Consider the following 17,371-nt stretch of genomic DNA (forward strand, 5'->3'; position numbering starts at 1 on the left):
AATCACTTCAGTAGGTCCAAAAATACAGCCACCTGCATGGTCAAAAGCCAGTCCAGACTGGAAGGTACAGTCCAAAACACCTGTACACTGGAGGCGTTGCACTACAACTCCCACCATCAGTCAAACCACATCTCATGAAAACAATCCTTAAACATCATTATATAATAGGGACCAAGATAGTAAAGCTGGTTCAGTTGTGGAACTCCAGCGTTGTTGGAGCCAACACCACCCTATTATGGAAGCACCACAACCCTCATATTGCCTTACACTGAATATTATCTTACCAAAAGCAACAAAAACAAAGGGCTTTCCAAATAACTGACTAAAGTAGGCTAAGAATGGTCACCCGGCCCAATTTATTACCTTCGTTTAACCCTATAAAGCAGCAAATTAGCAATGCTGAGCAAACAAATAATGGAGGAGCAAGGAGCATGGTTTGTATTTTCTTTCATACACTCACTGCTTAAGGAATGATGTATTTCATTGCAGATACCTAATCCGTATCCATAGTTATTGCCTGTGCTGTCCTTCCTTTTTTATAATTGTACCAACATTATTGATTTGGGATTCAATGATAATGACATAGGTGTCAGCCCATGTTCTTCATTTTCTATTTATGGTTGCAGCATTTATTTTCCTTGACATTCCATTAACTCTCCAGAAATTCCCGACTCGAGGCAGCGCTTCTGAGAACACGATACACACATTCGGCTGAAGAATACATCGTGTCTGGATGCCATGACTTGGGGGTACTGAAGCAACACAACCGACAGCTAAAATATGGCTGGCACAGACAGAACAGTGTTAGCTTTTGTAGGACTCCGTGATTTTATCCTTAACTCTATGGGAATCACTTAAATTCAATCAATATCTACAAAACAAAGCTGAACTAAATAAACTCTAGTTGGAAGATACTTACAAGAAATAACTTCTTATTGGTCAAAATAGTACAAACAGGCGGGGCAGCAGAGACTCCCCCAAGTCCCCTCTTTGTGTATCTGAATTTGGTCCTGTCTCCCCTTACTTCATAGCAAGCTTTAGTATACTGTGCTATGTAGTTCCAAGAATAGGTGCAACAGCAAATAAGTGTTAACCAAAAAACTTACTCTAAATGGTTATCAGGCTGGAGCCCAACCACTGCTTCAGGCCACCTAGGAGGGCACCACACAGTATGAAAAATTCTGGAAACTCATTGCAACAATGCCAAAGTTAAGGTGAAGGGTTGACTAATGTCCTTTTCTCAATTATCCATTTATTTTACAAACCAACCACTGGATAAGAAAACCTATGCAATGCCATGACCCATCCTATGATGAGACGGGCAACTATCCCCAAGTAAGTAGAAGGGATAGTGGAATTCTTCCAACCCTTTACAGTGCTTACAAAGTTTGGCCTAGACGAAGAATGGACAATACAAAATTGAACTGCTCCCAGCTAACCATTGATGTTTGTAGAGACTGTACAATCCTCAGGCGTTCCTGTAAAACGTCAGACATACTTCTTGAAATTTGGACAGCAGCACATGCTCCAAATAAAGTAACTAATAGTCTTTATTGGCTCCACTTTAAAAGAGGATCAAAAACCTGACGCGTTTTGGGCTCTTCCATCCTTAATCGTAGTCATTTGTCTTTTTATTAGTCTTGAAAACCAATAATGTCCCAAGCTGTGCTATAATGACAAAGGCAACTATCCTCCAACTACTAAGAAGTGGGTAATTGGATTCTACCAACCCTTTTCAGCCCTGATAACCAGATTTTTGTCCAAGTAGAGGGACAATTATTCCATATAGAACATATTTTGGCTAACAGATCACACACATATATATATATATATATATATATATATATATATATATATATACTGTATATAAGTAAATTAACAGTGATACAAATTCCTTTCCCACGAAACATACAAGACAGAAACTATGGGGCAAATTCACTAAGATTCGTAGTTGCGCCAGGCGTAACTTCGCCGCACTTCGCCACACTTCGCCAGGCGTAGTTTCGCCAGCGCTTCGCAAATTCACTAAAATCCGAAGTTGCACTCAGGGGTAGTGTAGGGTTGCGAAGTTGTGCTAGCGTTGATTCGCTAAGCGAAGCGAAGTTACGCTAGCGATGGTTAATTTGCATACGGCGCCAAATTCAAATTTCAATGCAGGAATACGTACAATCACTACAAATGCCTGGGAAACCTTCAAAACATCAAATAAAATGTTTATTTTGCCCTACACATGTGCCCACTGTCTAGGTAAGTTGCCATGAGTCAGGAAATGTAGGGGGGAAGGAGGGGAGCCCCAAAAAAATTTTCGATCTTTTTCAGCCTATCACCCATAATGTAGAAAACACGCCAGCGTTTTTTGGGACTTAGAAAAAATTTGAACTTTTTTTGAAGCAATCCCTATCTACTCTATTGCGCTTCGCCTGGTCTGAGGTGGCGAAGGAAGTCTAGCGTAAAAGGTAGCGTTCAGTACACTGCGTGCGTTAGTGAATTTGCGTAGTTATGTCCGTAGCGAAAATTCGCCAGGCGTAAGGGTGCGAAGTAACACTAGCGAATTTACGCCAGAGTTCGTTAGTGAATTTGCGAAGTAACGAAAATGCCCAACGCTAGCGAATTGACGCTAGCGTTCGGCGCTTAGTGAATTTGCCCCTATGACTCAAAAGACATGGGAAGATGGTTCGCTGGGTTAATGGCTTTTTTGTTTTTTTTGGACAGCAGGCCAATAATGTGTTGCTTACAGAAGCAATCTACTCTTTCATGCTTACATATTTAATCACAGCCTTTTTTCTTATTTCACTTACATTCAATTGGAAAATGACATTGCAGTAATTGTTAATTCATGCGTCTGCAACTAGCAATTGTTGACATGCTGTTTCCCACTGTGGCAACAATGGCCGAGGAGATGGCGGCAGTTTTCTTCCATTATCATTTGTAATTTTCTTTTTATTTTGTTTAAATTTGTTTTACAGTAAATAATCTTGCTTTCAGTCGCCTGGGTAATGAAGCACATTATTTGTGCTTGGTAAAACAAGGAATGACAGAGCCAGTGTTTCATATCACTCACTGTGAACTCTATCATAAGAGATGGCAACGGAACCATTCGGAAGGGATTAGACCTGCTATAGTTCACAGAAGACCCGCAAGTGTGTTCAAGAGAAACTGCAGAGGTGATCTACCACCCAGGGTCAGGTCACAGTAGCCCATGAGCAGACCATGGTTATGTAAAACTGACCAGCATTTAAGATTAAGTCTTGACCATATTTATTGAGATGACTACAAAGAATTATTCTGACAACGGGGTTGAACACTTTGCTATCAAGCAATAGTTTTGAGGGCAAGGTCATTTCAAGGGTGAAACTGACTTAAAAAACTTTGGGCCCAAAGAGTATTTACTGTGCAGGAGCACGCCAGTGTCTTGTCCCAGTGCATTTAGGCAGAATCAGAAAGTATCAGAAGGCTCTAGCTGATATACACTATATGGCCAAAATGTGGTCACCTGCCTTTCAAACATCTCATTGCAAAATCAGTGTGATCACCTGTCTGCTCAACATTTCATTGCATATCCAATGGTCCTATCTTTGCTGCAAAAACAGCATTTACGCTTCATTTTCTGGGAAGGCTTTCCACTACATGTTGGAACATTGTTGGCAGGATTTGCTTCAGCTGATATATAACAGGCTAGGCACTGATGTTAAGGGGCTTAATGACCCCTCTCCACCCACCCTTCACTTATACAGCACCTACTAACTCAATCAGCACCGTATTAGTGAAGGGACAACCAATATCAGCATTTAAAGTGGAAAACAAATTGGCCAATTGCGGTATTTTTGTCTATTTTGCTTGCTGTGCTTGTGTCTACCTGTCACTTAACACTACTAGGCTAAATGCACATTATATGTATTTTCAGACCAGCCTTGCAGTTGGTTAAAGTTGGTTAAAGGTCTTAACTTGATTGAGGTCAGTGATCTGTACAGGCCAATCGCAATCTTTAGCTCCCACTTCTTGCATGACACAGCTTTGTGCTTGACCAGTCCAATAATTAGACGGGTGTTTAGCCATGTAGTTTAAATAAGGCAGGGGTGCCCAAAAGATAGTAGACCTTTCCTGGGGATCAGTAGATCTCAAGACACTATCAACAAACAGCTTGTCTACGTCCCCCTGCTGTTTCATGCTTTTCATTCAGATATTTATTATGTTAAGGTTACATAAGAAATAGGTGTTTATTAATATAACAATATTTTCTCATAAATCAATATTTAAGTAATATTTCCCATGGAAGAGAATGCTAACATAATTGGACAACCTCACTAAAAGTAGGACTCGCATTAGAAGAAGTATGGGCCCTCCTGAAATAAGGGATTTCCAGGCTGTGCCATTTCAGCTACAGTTGTTAAGAATGGGATCTTGAGTGTTGAGGACTAGGGATGAGCGAATTTATTTGCTAAATTTTGCCGCAGAAATGACGCCCATAGACCTCAATGGGATAAAAAAATTCACCCATCCCTATTGCGGAACCAACTGGAGTCCTAACTGATTTTCTCAGATGTGTATATGAAACAGATCATCTTCATGAAGGTTTCCGGAGCCCACTTCTAGATGCCTCACCTTGGCATGTTCATACATTGCCTTATCTATAAAGGAGTTTACTAGGGTATAATAGACAGATCTAGGGAAACCATGCCGACAGGTATGAGATTGATTACAGTCTCATTGCTTTTTTATTTTTACATGACATTGCTGGGATTTTAATCACATACATTAGCAGCTAGAAGTGTGTAATGAGTTCATTCAAGAGAGACAGCAGTCAATATCCATCAAAGCAGCAGCTGTCTTCATTTAAAAATAATATCCATTTTTTAATATAAGAACTGCTGAAAATAGTACAGGACAACATTCTGCAAGCATTCCTAATACAAACCTTGGCGTTGCCTCTCCGATGGCTTGCAAATAGCTAACTGTTTCATAAGGGCTTACCCACAAGTCTTTGAACATTATTCCATTGCTACATTGGAGATAACTGATCATATGGGACAAATTATTCTTCATTAAAGGACCTGTCATAGTACAGTAATTGTTTGATGAAACCATTTACATCAATATAGGCAAATATAGAGCAAATTTCTTATGGGGGAGGAAAGTCCAAGAACAAGTAGAATCTACAGCTTTAATGTACAACATACCAAGGATGGCCCTTCTTCCAAATAGCAGGATTGGTTTTATTGTAGAGAAACCATTCTGCCCTTGCTATGCATCACATGGGTCTATGGCAAGGAATAGATACAACTACAAAATACATATTATAATACGTAATAATATTTAGATATTGACAGCATATCGACCAGGGAGCCCTCCAGCTCATGCACATAGTTGCATAAATGTAGGTATCCAACCCATTCCTTATACAATGTATAAGCCAATACAACCGTTTCAGGGAATAACGTCCATGGATTTGCACTTCAAGGGACATCCTTGTATCTCTGGAAAGACCTTCTCATGAATAAGGCATCAGAACTTTTATTATACAATCATACATAGTGATCATATTCCACCCTCAAGCACCTCTTCTACAGGCTAAACAAGAGCAGCAGGTCCAATTTGTATTGTCCCAGACCCTTGTTGCTCCTTAAGGCTTCATTATGTAAGGGCCTCTTTGGCCTATGAATATTTTAATTTATATTTTAGATGAGATTGGCCAGTTGATTTGATGAAGCACCCTCTATGACCATAAATTCTGAAAATGCCAAAGACCACTTTGTCATGTATCATATATTGTACATTATCCATGGTGTTCCTCCAACCCTAAAGTGCAGGCACCCAAGAAGGGCTGGGAGCATGTGTACTGGCACTTACCAATTTACGTTGGCACCACTGGCAGATCCCACACATGATGATGGTGATGCTGAGGCTGAAGGTAAGGACGGTAGAGACCAAAATAACGTCTAGAGTTGGAGCTCCTGGAAAGACAAAGCACATGGAAGGCAACTAAGTGAGACCCAATAGGCAGTAAGCACACAGCATGTCTAAAAGCGTATGAAACAAATTTTCTTAGAATATTAGGTGCTTGTATGGTGGAAAAAGAGCCGACTGATTTCGGCAGAAGACTTCGATATCAGTCGGCTGGTCGATCGAGCTGGACGGAAAATTTTGATTGGATGGCTTTGCAGGGACCCAAACATCGGCCATTGTTAGTGCTGAATGGTCAGATACAGGTAGAATTCTATTGTTTCTATATGTATATCTGACCATTCAGCTCTACACGTGTGTATAGAAATGAACGATTTTTCTTGGAAACATCTTTTCCAAGAAAGATCGTAATTGTTACGTCTATGGCCACCTTAAGTTTGCTTTAGGGAAAACTATTTTGAGAATTAGATAGTTAATGAGGAACCACGATCTGCAGTTCAATTAAAAAAAACCTTTCACCTTGAGGAGATGAGACTACTCTAAATGAAGGTCATTATGAGGCAGCCTTGCTCTTGGGTATTGCTCTACAGAGAACACTGTCAGCTCCGTCACAATCACTTTCCTTCAACACTTTCATGCTAATCCCATGCTAAGAATGGAAGACTATATGCTGCCCAAGGTAGCGCTGCTCAGTTCAAAGCGCCGTGTGTTTGCCAAGCTGCCCTGGTGTTGAAGGGGTTACCAAGCCATGTGCCGATCCCAGGATCCACCCCCGTCTTTTCTGAATATGTATCAGGCTAGCAAAGAGGGCAGACATATGGACGGGTAGCAGAGGAGCCAGCTGGAAACCTGTTAGAAAGCAAGAGGCGTATGACACTAAAGCCCCCCTCTCTGTGCATCTTCCCTTATCTCTCCACCACACTGCCAAATCTATCCCCTCATTTATCCTCCCCATATATTACTGTATATTCTGTTTCCTTATTATAGCTTTGCCTTTTTGTGCTATTGCCTTCATTTCCCCCACTCCCTCCTTTTTACTATAGCAGCCTTTTGTAATTCATTCGGCACACTCTTCCCCCCCATCCACTACCTTCCGCCACTGCCCTCCCTCTGTTCCTTTATCACGCTGCTCACTTCTCTGACCCCCATACTCTGCTCTTCCTATTAATTCCCACACTGCTCACTCTCACCTTGACTTCTCCATCTCGTTGCTCTCCTCCCTCAGTGCTGAGCTGATCTCCTCCTCTCACAGACCCTTTTCTCTCTCTCCCCCTTCCAACAAGACACAATAAGCATTTGCCATCTTGCCTAGACCAGAAATTGTCCTCAACCATAGAATACTGTACTATATAGATATAGTACATAGTTACATAGTTAAATTGGGTTGAAAAAAGACAAAGTCCATCAAGTTCAACCCCTCCAAATGAAAACCCAGCCCCATACACACACCCCTCCCTACTTTTAATTAAATTCTATATACCCATATCTATACTAACTATAGAGCTTAGTATAACAATAGCCTTTGTATTATGTCTGTCCAAAGAATCATCCAAGCCAATTACTGGATGCTCTTGGTACATATACCAGGAATTTCCAACCAGTTGTCCTTATTTAATCATTAGAATACAACTCCCAGCATTCACGGTGAAAGTGGGGGATGTACAGTAATTGACTGGATTGCACAGGCCTTTCCCTAGATCAGTGATCCCCAACCAGTAGCTCGTGAATAACATGTTGCTCCCCAACCCCTTGGATGTTGCTCCCAGTGGCCTCAAAGCAGGAGCTTATTTTTTATTCCAGGCTTGAAGGCAAGTTTTGGTTGTATAAAAACATGTGTACTGCCAAACAACCTGACGACGGGAGGTGCAAATCCCCAAAACATTGTTCTGTACTTGGAGTGGTAAAATTGGCCAAAATAAAGGGTTATTTGCACAGCAAGATTGGTGAAATGCTTTTTTTTCCTGTGAAATTCAACGTCTAAGGAATAGCATCACCGTATGCAACAACACCTGAGGGTAAGTAGTGCTCCCCATATCTCTTATTTGTTACTGCAAACAGAGCCTCCTATAGGGGCTATCAAATAGCCAATCACAACCCTTATTTGGCAGGATCTATTTTCATGCTTGTGTTCCTCCTCCGCTCTATACACATATCTAGATCGTTCTCAGCATATCTGAATTTATACGTATAGGAAAGAATGGCTGGTCTCAAAAAGGACCAGCCATTAGACCTTAGACGACAAAAGTCCACCTATTAGTTATTAACATTCTGTTGTTTTTGTTTACTATAGAGAAAGAAGTATGGCATTTCCCATTGCTAAAGAGATGTAACTGAGAAAGAGCAAATTGAAACAGCACAGAACACTACTAGGATTATTACTAAAGCCTGAATACTGCGCCTACAGTTCTGTCCTTAGATTCCCCACTACCCGAATAAATGTGAGGTCTCGGCATTGTCCTTCTTTAGGAGCCAATGACTTGTACAAATGGATTTCCCCACTATGTGAACTCAACCCCTTCCTTTTGTATAATAAGCACATTGGAGGAACATTACAGTGTACCAGGCTGGAGACACACCAATATATATAGATATACATATATTTATAAGAATAAATGATAGGGCCAGCCACAAAGAAACTGAACATTGGCTTTTATGAAAAGGCTGTCAAACTGTTCTTACTGAATAGCATTTTCTATACAAACTAATTATAAAAAATATGCAAGTTCGGAACAAAAACACTCATAGGTGGGAGCAGGGAACACGAAGTCATAGCCATAAGGACCAATGTAATGAGATTTCACCTTTAGCTACAAAATGAGAAGCAAACTATAGTATAATCTGCTCGGGGGAGGCATTTCAGTTGCAGGAACAGTTCATTAAACACAAATGTAAGGCGACTGTGAATTTGCATGAATTTAAAGGAATACTAACATCCCTGAATTGACATTGACATTGAATATCTATTTAGTTCTGGTTAGTTTTCAAAAATAAATTATCTTTATTATATTATCCATGCTTTTTAATCTGGCTATTCCTAGTTAAGATTCAAAAAATCAAGGACCAATGTGAATGTTCTTTTACAACAATAGCAAGAAACCAAGCCGTAATGCTGCTTTGAAATAAAGGAGACTGTGAGTAGAACTTAAAGGGAAAGTAAAGGATTACTATACCTGCCGCCTTATAAAATAACCCAGTTTTATAGATCAGAAATACTTCTTGCGCAAGTCTGAACGATGTTAAAAGGAGTTGTCCACCTTTCAATTAAAGGGATACTGTCATAGGAAAAAAAATTTTTTCAAAATGAATCAGTTAATAGTGCTGCTCCAGCAGAATTCTGCACTGAAATCCATTTCTCAAAAGAGCAAACAGATTTTTTTATATTCAATTTTGAAATCTGACCTGGGGCTAGACATATTGTCAATTTCCCAGCTGCCCCAAGTCATGTGACTTGTGCCTGCACTTCGAAGTTTTTTTACTTCGAATCCTTCACTCGAATGTAGTGAATCGGCCCCTAAGTAAAAGTTTTTACATTAACACATAATGACATTAATAATCACATTAATTATTGAAATTTGTATAGAATTGGTCACAAACAATATGTTTATACAGTATTCTAGTAATAAACTTATATTTCAAAACATTGTTATAACAAACCTTATTGTTTGACTAAATACCTCTATTAATAGTAAGTCAAGGAAAAACTTTCACTGTCTAAAGAGGCAAACTATTCACGCCAATTCTCCATATTTTTGTGCTTTTAATTTTCCATTAAAAAAAGTCACTGTGACAAAACACCAAAAAAAACAGCATTAACCCATTGGGTCCCTCTCCAGTCTGACATTCAGCACACAGTCTGTTGTGCTCCCCGACCCATGCAACCCGATAGCTGTTTGACGGGCCCACTGTAGAAGTAGCAGAAAGGGGCAGAACAGTATGACAAGTAATGAGGAATAAATAAAGCATTCTAACCTGACATTCAGCATATTAAATACCGAGGTAAAACACCTCCGGATAGGAATATGTAAAGCTTAAAGGGATCCTGTCATCGGAAAACATGTATTTTTTCAAAACGCATCAGTTAATAGTACTGCTCCAGCAGAATTCTGCACTGAAATCCATTTCTCAAAAGAGCAAACAGATTTTTTAATATTCAATTTTGAAATCTGACATGGGGCTAGACATTTTGTCAATTTCCCAGCTGCCCCCAGTCATGTGACTTGTGCCTGCACTTTAGGAGAGAAATGCTTTCTGGCAGGCTGCTGTTTTTCCTTCTCAATGTAACTGAATGTGTCTCAGTGGGACATGGGTTTTTACTATTGAGTGTTCTTAGATCTACCAGGCAGCTGTTATCTTGTGTTAGGGAGCTGCTATCTGGTTACCTTCCCATTGTTCTTTTGTTTGGCTGCTGGGGGGGGAAAGGGAGGGGGTGATATCACTCCAACTTGCAGTACAGCAGTAAAGAGTGATTGAAGTTTATCAGAGCACAAGTCACATGATTTGGGACAGCTGGGAAATTGACAATATGTCTAGCCCCATGTCAGATTTCAAAATTGAATTTAAAAAAATCTGGTGGCTCTTTTGAGAAATGGATTTCAGTGCAGAATTCTGCTGGAGCAGCACTATTAACTGATACATTTTGAAAAAAAATTTTTTCCCATGACAGTATCCCTTTAAAAGGCAAAGAATATATGACATTTTGTTGGTAAAAACCAACTAAAGTCACTATTCTTTAAGCATGGCAAGGCTTAATCAATAAAGAAAGCACAAGACAAAGGCTCATTTATTACCTGGGGGCAAGTTGTAAAGAGGATTTTATTTTGCCCAAATTGCACCTGCCCCTCATTGAATCGCATCTATTACTCCTTCAACTCCTGAAGAGATGCTCAAAGAATTGTCCCTGTATCTGTATGTGTGTCTCTTAGCAGTGTGGGCATTCCCAACTATTTCTATTTCTTTATTTTGTTTTTCTATATTTCTATTATTTAGGACCACAAGGAAGTAGTGGCATGGACAGCTGGGGGTGTAGATTATCTCTTGCCCTGGTACCCATAGAAACTGAGTCCTACAAATATAAAAAAAAAGATTCGTCATTGTCAGATTTGGGTAAGAATTTAAATGACAAAATTATGGAGGTCCCATAATGTGGCAGGGCTCAGGGCAAATGAGAATAAGTTGCAACTCCAAGTCCAGGTCATTTTAGGGTTCTCCATCCTTACAAGTGGGAGGGGTGAAGCTCAGCCAATAATACCATAAGACAGCCGATGTTAAAGGGAGGAAACAACAGAAACAAACTGGGATAGCCATTGAAAACGTCCCCCTTGGAAGCCCAGACATAAACATAATGCTCCGTATATGGACATAAGAAATACAATGGCATCCAGGGATTTTTTTAAATTGAAATTGAATCTCTACTTTACTATGTATTGCACATTTCCACAACAAATTCCCATAGGCCTTAGCAAATGCAAACAGTACAATAAAAGCCATAGGCATGGTTCTAGCTAGTAGATCGTCTTTGTCCAGAAACAGCACTCAGTTCGGCAAACAATGGTTAGCGAGTTTCACCTTCTGTATCCAGTGTGGTTCTGCCCTCTTTTATATCTTATATATTTTATTTATATCTTATATATATATATATATATATATATATATATATATATATATATATGTAGAAAGAAGATCAGCACTCTCTGTAGTTTTGGTGAAAATTGTGTTGATTTATTAATCAAAAATCACATCTTATCCGACGTTTCGGTCCCACATGGGGACCTTTCTCAAGGATACAGTGTACATAGAGTGTACACTCTATGTACACTGTATCCTTGAGAAAGGTCCCCATGTGGGACCGAAACGTCGGATAAGATGTGATTTTTGATTAATAAATCAACACAATTTTCACCAAAACTACAGAGAGTGCTGATCTTCTTTCTACATATGCATTATATTTGGACCGTGCACCTCTGGCTTCGTTCTTTGGTTTGAGTGCAGGCACTGTGGGACTCTATATATATATATATATATATATGTGTGTGTGTGTGTGTCCGATTTCCCTCTTGTAAGACAAGTAGGGAACTACTGAATGATGTGATCCGGTTTGTCACCACATCTTCGGTAAGTGTCCCCATGGTACAGGCTTCACTCAGCAGGGCTAATCAAATTGACGACCCTGGAAACTGTGTCATTGGAAGAGAGAGATGAACGTTGGAGGCACCTTTCCAGGGAGATTGAGGATCACCGCGTGTGTCCCTTCTTATATGAAGGAGTCGCTAACCCCCCTAAAGCAATTGATATCAATATCTCATTCTGTATTTGTACACTGACAGCATGGAAAGGTCTATTTCTATTTTTATGTATAGGCCTCATTTGCAAACTAATTATTCAATGAAATTATCACATTTGGGATTTCCAGGGCTTGTCTTTCATCTCCTGCTGGCTATAGCTTAGAACCTCAATTTAATGATAACGGTTGAGACACTGATTACATACACTGTACATGGCATGCAAACAAACTTTAATTCACTCACTCATCATGTCCCACCTAATTACCGTAACCTCCTTCTGACATTCCCTTCAACACACTATTTCTACTTCAATCCATCAACCAGGCTGCTACCGGGCAAACGTGCCACCCCCACTGCGTTCTGTTTGCTGCTATATTGTACAGAACATGACTTGCTCATAACTATGGCTCATAGTCGATCACTACCCAATACAGTTACTTTACATATATAATTAACGCTACATCACACAAGCAAGATTATTGACTTTGTAAATATTGAGGATGCCTAAAGACCCTCCACCACTGGGAACAAATGGGAAGAAGATAAATGGTTAAGTTTTCATCTGCAATGATGGGGATGCAACTCCAAAACGTATGGCCATGTTGCACCTGGCGCAGCACCAACCAAGTAAAGTTGCTGTGGTAGCCTTAATTGTGATATTCCGGAAAGACTCACCGTTTTTTTTGGGGGGGGGGTTAGACCTCCCTTCATCGGGTGTAATTGAGAAGTGCCATAAACAGCTTAATACCAATAAATGTTGACCACAATTTAAAGCAACAGTTGTGGGTCCCAAGCTATTGGCAGCACTTCCCATTCTCTTCAAAGAGATGTCTTCCACTACAGCAGGGATGCCCAACCAGTAACTCGTGAGCAACATGTTACTTTCCAATCCATTGGATGTTGGTCCCAGTGGCCTCAAAGCAGGAGCTTTTTTTTGAATTCCAGGCTTGGAGGCAAGTTTTGTTTTCATAAAAACCAGGTGCACTGCCAAACAGAGTCTCAGTGTAGGTTGACAATCCACATAGGGGCTACTAAATGTCCAATCACAGCCCTTATTTGGCACCCCATGAACATTTTTCATATTAGTGTTGCTCCCCAACTCCTTTTATGTCTGAATGTTGCTCACAGCTTCAAAAGGTTGGGGATCCCTGCACTACAGTGTAACTTCTTGCTGCTACTTGTAGACCATAGATGAGGGGTCCTCAACATTTTGTCACCTGGGAGCCACATTCAAATGTAAAAAAAGAGTTGTAGAGCAACATAAGCAAGAAAAAAGATCCAGGGGGTGCCAAATGTGGTCTATAATTGGCTAGTTGGTAGCCCCTGGGTAGACTTGAAGCCTGCAGGACCAACCAACCAAAACATGCCTTCAAGCCAAGAATTAAAAAATAAGCCCCTGTTTTAATGCCACTGGAAGCAACATCCAAGGGGTTGGAGAGCAACATGTTGCTCATGAGCCACTGGTTGGGGATCACTACCATAGACCATAGCCCCCAAGTAATTGCTAGATATTTTCTATTTATAACCAACATTTGTGGTTCGACACGAAAGGCACTAAACTTTACAAGTGCACAACCAATAAGGTATTTTTTTACTTTTTGGCTTGTCGTAGACAGTTCAAATGGAATTGCCCATTGGTTGTTGTTTACTCCAGCACTTTATGTTCATAAATAAGCCCCACTGAGTATCATTGTGTACTTCATGGTTCCCTATGGGGCACAAGCTGTTCAGCAAGAGTGAGCAGTAAGAGAGAATGCCTCTCTCTCTCTCTTTAAACTGGTATTTAGTAAAACCCTAGAGAAGAGATCAATTTGGAAAGAAGAAATATTGGCTGTCCCTGAGATTATTATACAACCATGCAAAGTAAGAGGGACCTTTAAGGGGGACACCATTTGGACCTTTAAGGGGGACACCATTTGGACCTTTAAGGGGGACACAAACTGAAAAAGGAACTGCCAACACAGATGAGGATTTTAAAAGTAAGAACAGATAAGATCATCAGGGACTTTGTAATTTGATGAGTGCCTCCCCTGTCCTTAATTGCAAGTACAACTAATGACAGGTTAGTTAAAGCGCTTATGCACAGAGTTGAACTCCCTGTCTGGAAAAGATACAAGTAAACAGCAGCAGTGTATTTAACTGGACCCTGTCAAACATACTTTGTACACAGCTTACGCCTGATTCCTGCTGTCTTCCCAAAGCCGCTGTTCTCAGAAACATTGTACGTGAATTTCAATTCACATAAAAAGAACAACTAAAAGGAGACACACAAGGGGATAGAAGATTTCAATTATGAGGGGAGACTGACAAGGCTGGGGTTGTTTTCTCTGGAAAAAAGGCGCTTGTGAGGGGACATGATTAGACTTTACAAGTACATTAGAGGACATTATAGACAAATAGCAGGGGACCTTTTTACCCATAAAGAGAATCACGTACCAGAGGCCTCCCCTTTAGACTAGAGGAAAAGAAGTTTCATTTAAAGGAACAGAGTAGGGGGTTCATCACAGAGAGGACAGTGAGGTTGTGGAATGCACTGCCGGGTGATGTTGTGATGCTGATTCAGTTAATGACTATAAGAGGGACTTGGATGATTTCTTGGACAAGTATAATATCCAAGGCTATTGTGATACTGAAATCTATAGCTAGTGTACGAGTATAAATAATTTATGTGTATGGAGGGGTCAGTGTGTGTATGAATGGATGCTGGGTTTCATTTGGAGGGGTTAAACTTGATGGACTTTTTTCAACCCAACTTAACTATGTAACTATGTAATAATGTGCAGAACAGTTAATGACAGGCCCATGACCAATCACTTGACACAACAAGATACCCACTGTGATGAAGAATCCATGACCCAGTTGGAAGCTCCTGCTATATCCACAGCTATATAATATTATTCATTATATAGAAATCCCCCAATGTTACACAGCATTGTATATAAAAAAATACTAAAGAACCCAATGACTGGAGAAGAGACCCTTCCAGTCTGTACGCTTTTAGTAATAAGGTCTGGGATCTTGAAAGGGAGTAGGTAGGACATGACAGCATTCAACTCATCCAAACTCACATACCAATGGGCATTTTCTAACAATTATAATCTACAATAACAGCAGCACCTTTCATTCTAACTTTGCACCTTCCCTTTACCCACTCTTGCACTGAAAACTCATTAATAAAGTAAACTAAAGAGCCTAATGGAAAGATGCGGAAGGACGAAAATTGATCACACAACCCACTATGTAATTGAAAGGATATTAGAAGTAACCTCAGCCTTCAAGCTTATCTTTTTATGTACGTGAAATTGCTTAACGAGCAGGAACAAGGGTGCACATCAGATGCCACATTGGCCTCTCTGGACTCATCTCACACCTGATCTTGTTGTTTTCTGGACCAAACCATTGGAGATGACTGAGAGATCATTCCGTAATGGTCATGCCATATGGCCTGATACAGCACTCCATCTCCCTTGAGAAAGTCGGGACACAACGAAACGCCTTGGGAACAGACTTTTTTGCTGAACAATAATTCTCTGCTAAATTGTAAGTGCAATATAGCTTTATTTGAATAAAGGTGCTGATACAAGTTTACACAATGGGAGCATACCCCTTCTTTTCTGTTTATATGGCCTGATGATACATTATCCAGGGTCATAGTACCAGTATCGGACTGTGGTGCCAGGGACCCACCAAAGAGCACAGGCCCATTCTCCAAACTATTTTTCCTTTTCTTTTTACTCACTTTTAAAAATTCATTCTACATAAACTTATCTATCCTTCCATCCATATCTCACCCAACCCCTTCCTTTTTAACAAAAACGGGTAATGGCAATTGTATAGGCATAAAAGTTCCAATACTTAGGTGGGCTGGACAGTCCACCGATAAATAAGCCAGCTGGGAGTTTTCCTGGTGCCCAGTTCGGCTAGTCCGGCTAGTCCAATGCTTCCTGCCCCTCACTTTCAGTCATTTGTACATGCATTTAAAAAAAGTTTTTTTTCCCTTTAATTTGTAGTTTTACCTTTATGGAATTACCCTATAGGATAAACATCACCCACTGCCAGGACAGAAAGACCGAGAAAGACCAATTCCACATATATTGGGGCTCACCAGTGTAGCGTGGGATTTTGTGATCAGTATATATAGAGCCAGGGAATCAGATACGCACCAGCAGCATTTACATTGAGAAGACCAAATTTCACCGAGCTTTTATTATTGGTCTTGGCAATTCTTTCCCTTTATTCTGGGGAGGATCGGCTTGGAGGTTCACGGCAGAGAGACTTTTCTCAAAAGATTCCCTGCAGCAAATCAGCCAATGCAAAATATGTCCTGTGGCCTATAGTCCAAAATCATTACATTGGGTTTTACTTGATCCTATTTGTAACTTAAAGGAGAAGGAAAGGCTAAAACTAAGTAAACTTTATCAGAAAGGTCTATATAAATACACCAGTAAACCCTCAAAGTAATGCTGCTCTGAGTCCTCTGTCAAAAGAAACAGCACATTTCTTTCCTTCTATTGTGGGCTTCTGTATCAGACTTCCTGTTTTCAGCTTAAACCTCCAGGGCTAGGGCTTGAGCATGCTCAGTTTGCTCCTCTCCCCCTCCCTCCTCCCATCCCTGCTGTAATCTGAGCTCAGAGCACAGAGAGACTCAGGCAGGAAGTGATGTCACACCAAGCTAATATGGCAGCTGCTATCCTAAACAAACAGAGACAGTGTCTAGAGCTGTTTACTCAGGTATGGTAAAGCATTCTGCAGAATAAATATAGCATTCTAGCTCACACTATTGTGGCTAATCTGTTGGCAATAAACTGTCTTGCAGCTTTCCTTCTCCTTTAAAACCCACATTTGCACTTGATGATGAATGCCTAATGAAGCGTAATCTTTTTTTCAGTTAGTAAGTAACACTTTTGATTGGAGCACAAACCCTTCGATGATAGCCAAATTAACCGCTATGTGCTCCTACATCACCCTTTTATCAAGTCATAGACAAGTCTGTTTGATATTTGCTAGATCTCTTCATTAGAAAGATACCGATATGGCATGAGGCTTGGGAAGCCCTTAGAGACAGAGCAACTATTAAAGTGTTCATACTCCGCTGCAAATCATATTAAAAGAGACCTTCTTTAAAGTTAGACTGAATATTCACAACATGAATTTATTCTTTTTTTTCTATTTAAAGGGATAGGCAGAAA

At 40.2% G+C, this 17,371-nt stretch overlaps 1 protein-coding gene across 5 annotated transcripts in view; it reads right to left on the reverse strand.

Annotated features, from left to right (window-relative positions):
* Positions 1-17,371, reverse strand: part of LOC108714932 (synaptotagmin-7) — a 230,659-nt gene that overhangs the window by 133,152 nt on the left and 80,136 nt on the right. For all 5 annotated transcript variants that reach the window (XM_041560872.1, XM_041560871.1, XM_041560873.1 and 2 more), the window contains exon 2: positions 5,848-5,951. In XM_041560872.1, coding sequence (XP_041416806.1) covers positions 5,848-5,951 — 104 coding nt within the window. The remainder of the gene's footprint in view (positions 1-5,847; positions 5,952-17,371) is intronic.

The sequence above is a fragment of the Xenopus laevis genome, chromosome 4S (genome assembly GCF_017654675.1).
Source record: "Xenopus laevis strain J_2021 chromosome 4S, Xenopus_laevis_v10.1, whole genome shotgun sequence".
In the NCBI taxonomy this organism is placed as follows: domain Eukaryota; kingdom Metazoa; phylum Chordata; class Amphibia; order Anura; family Pipidae; genus Xenopus; species Xenopus laevis.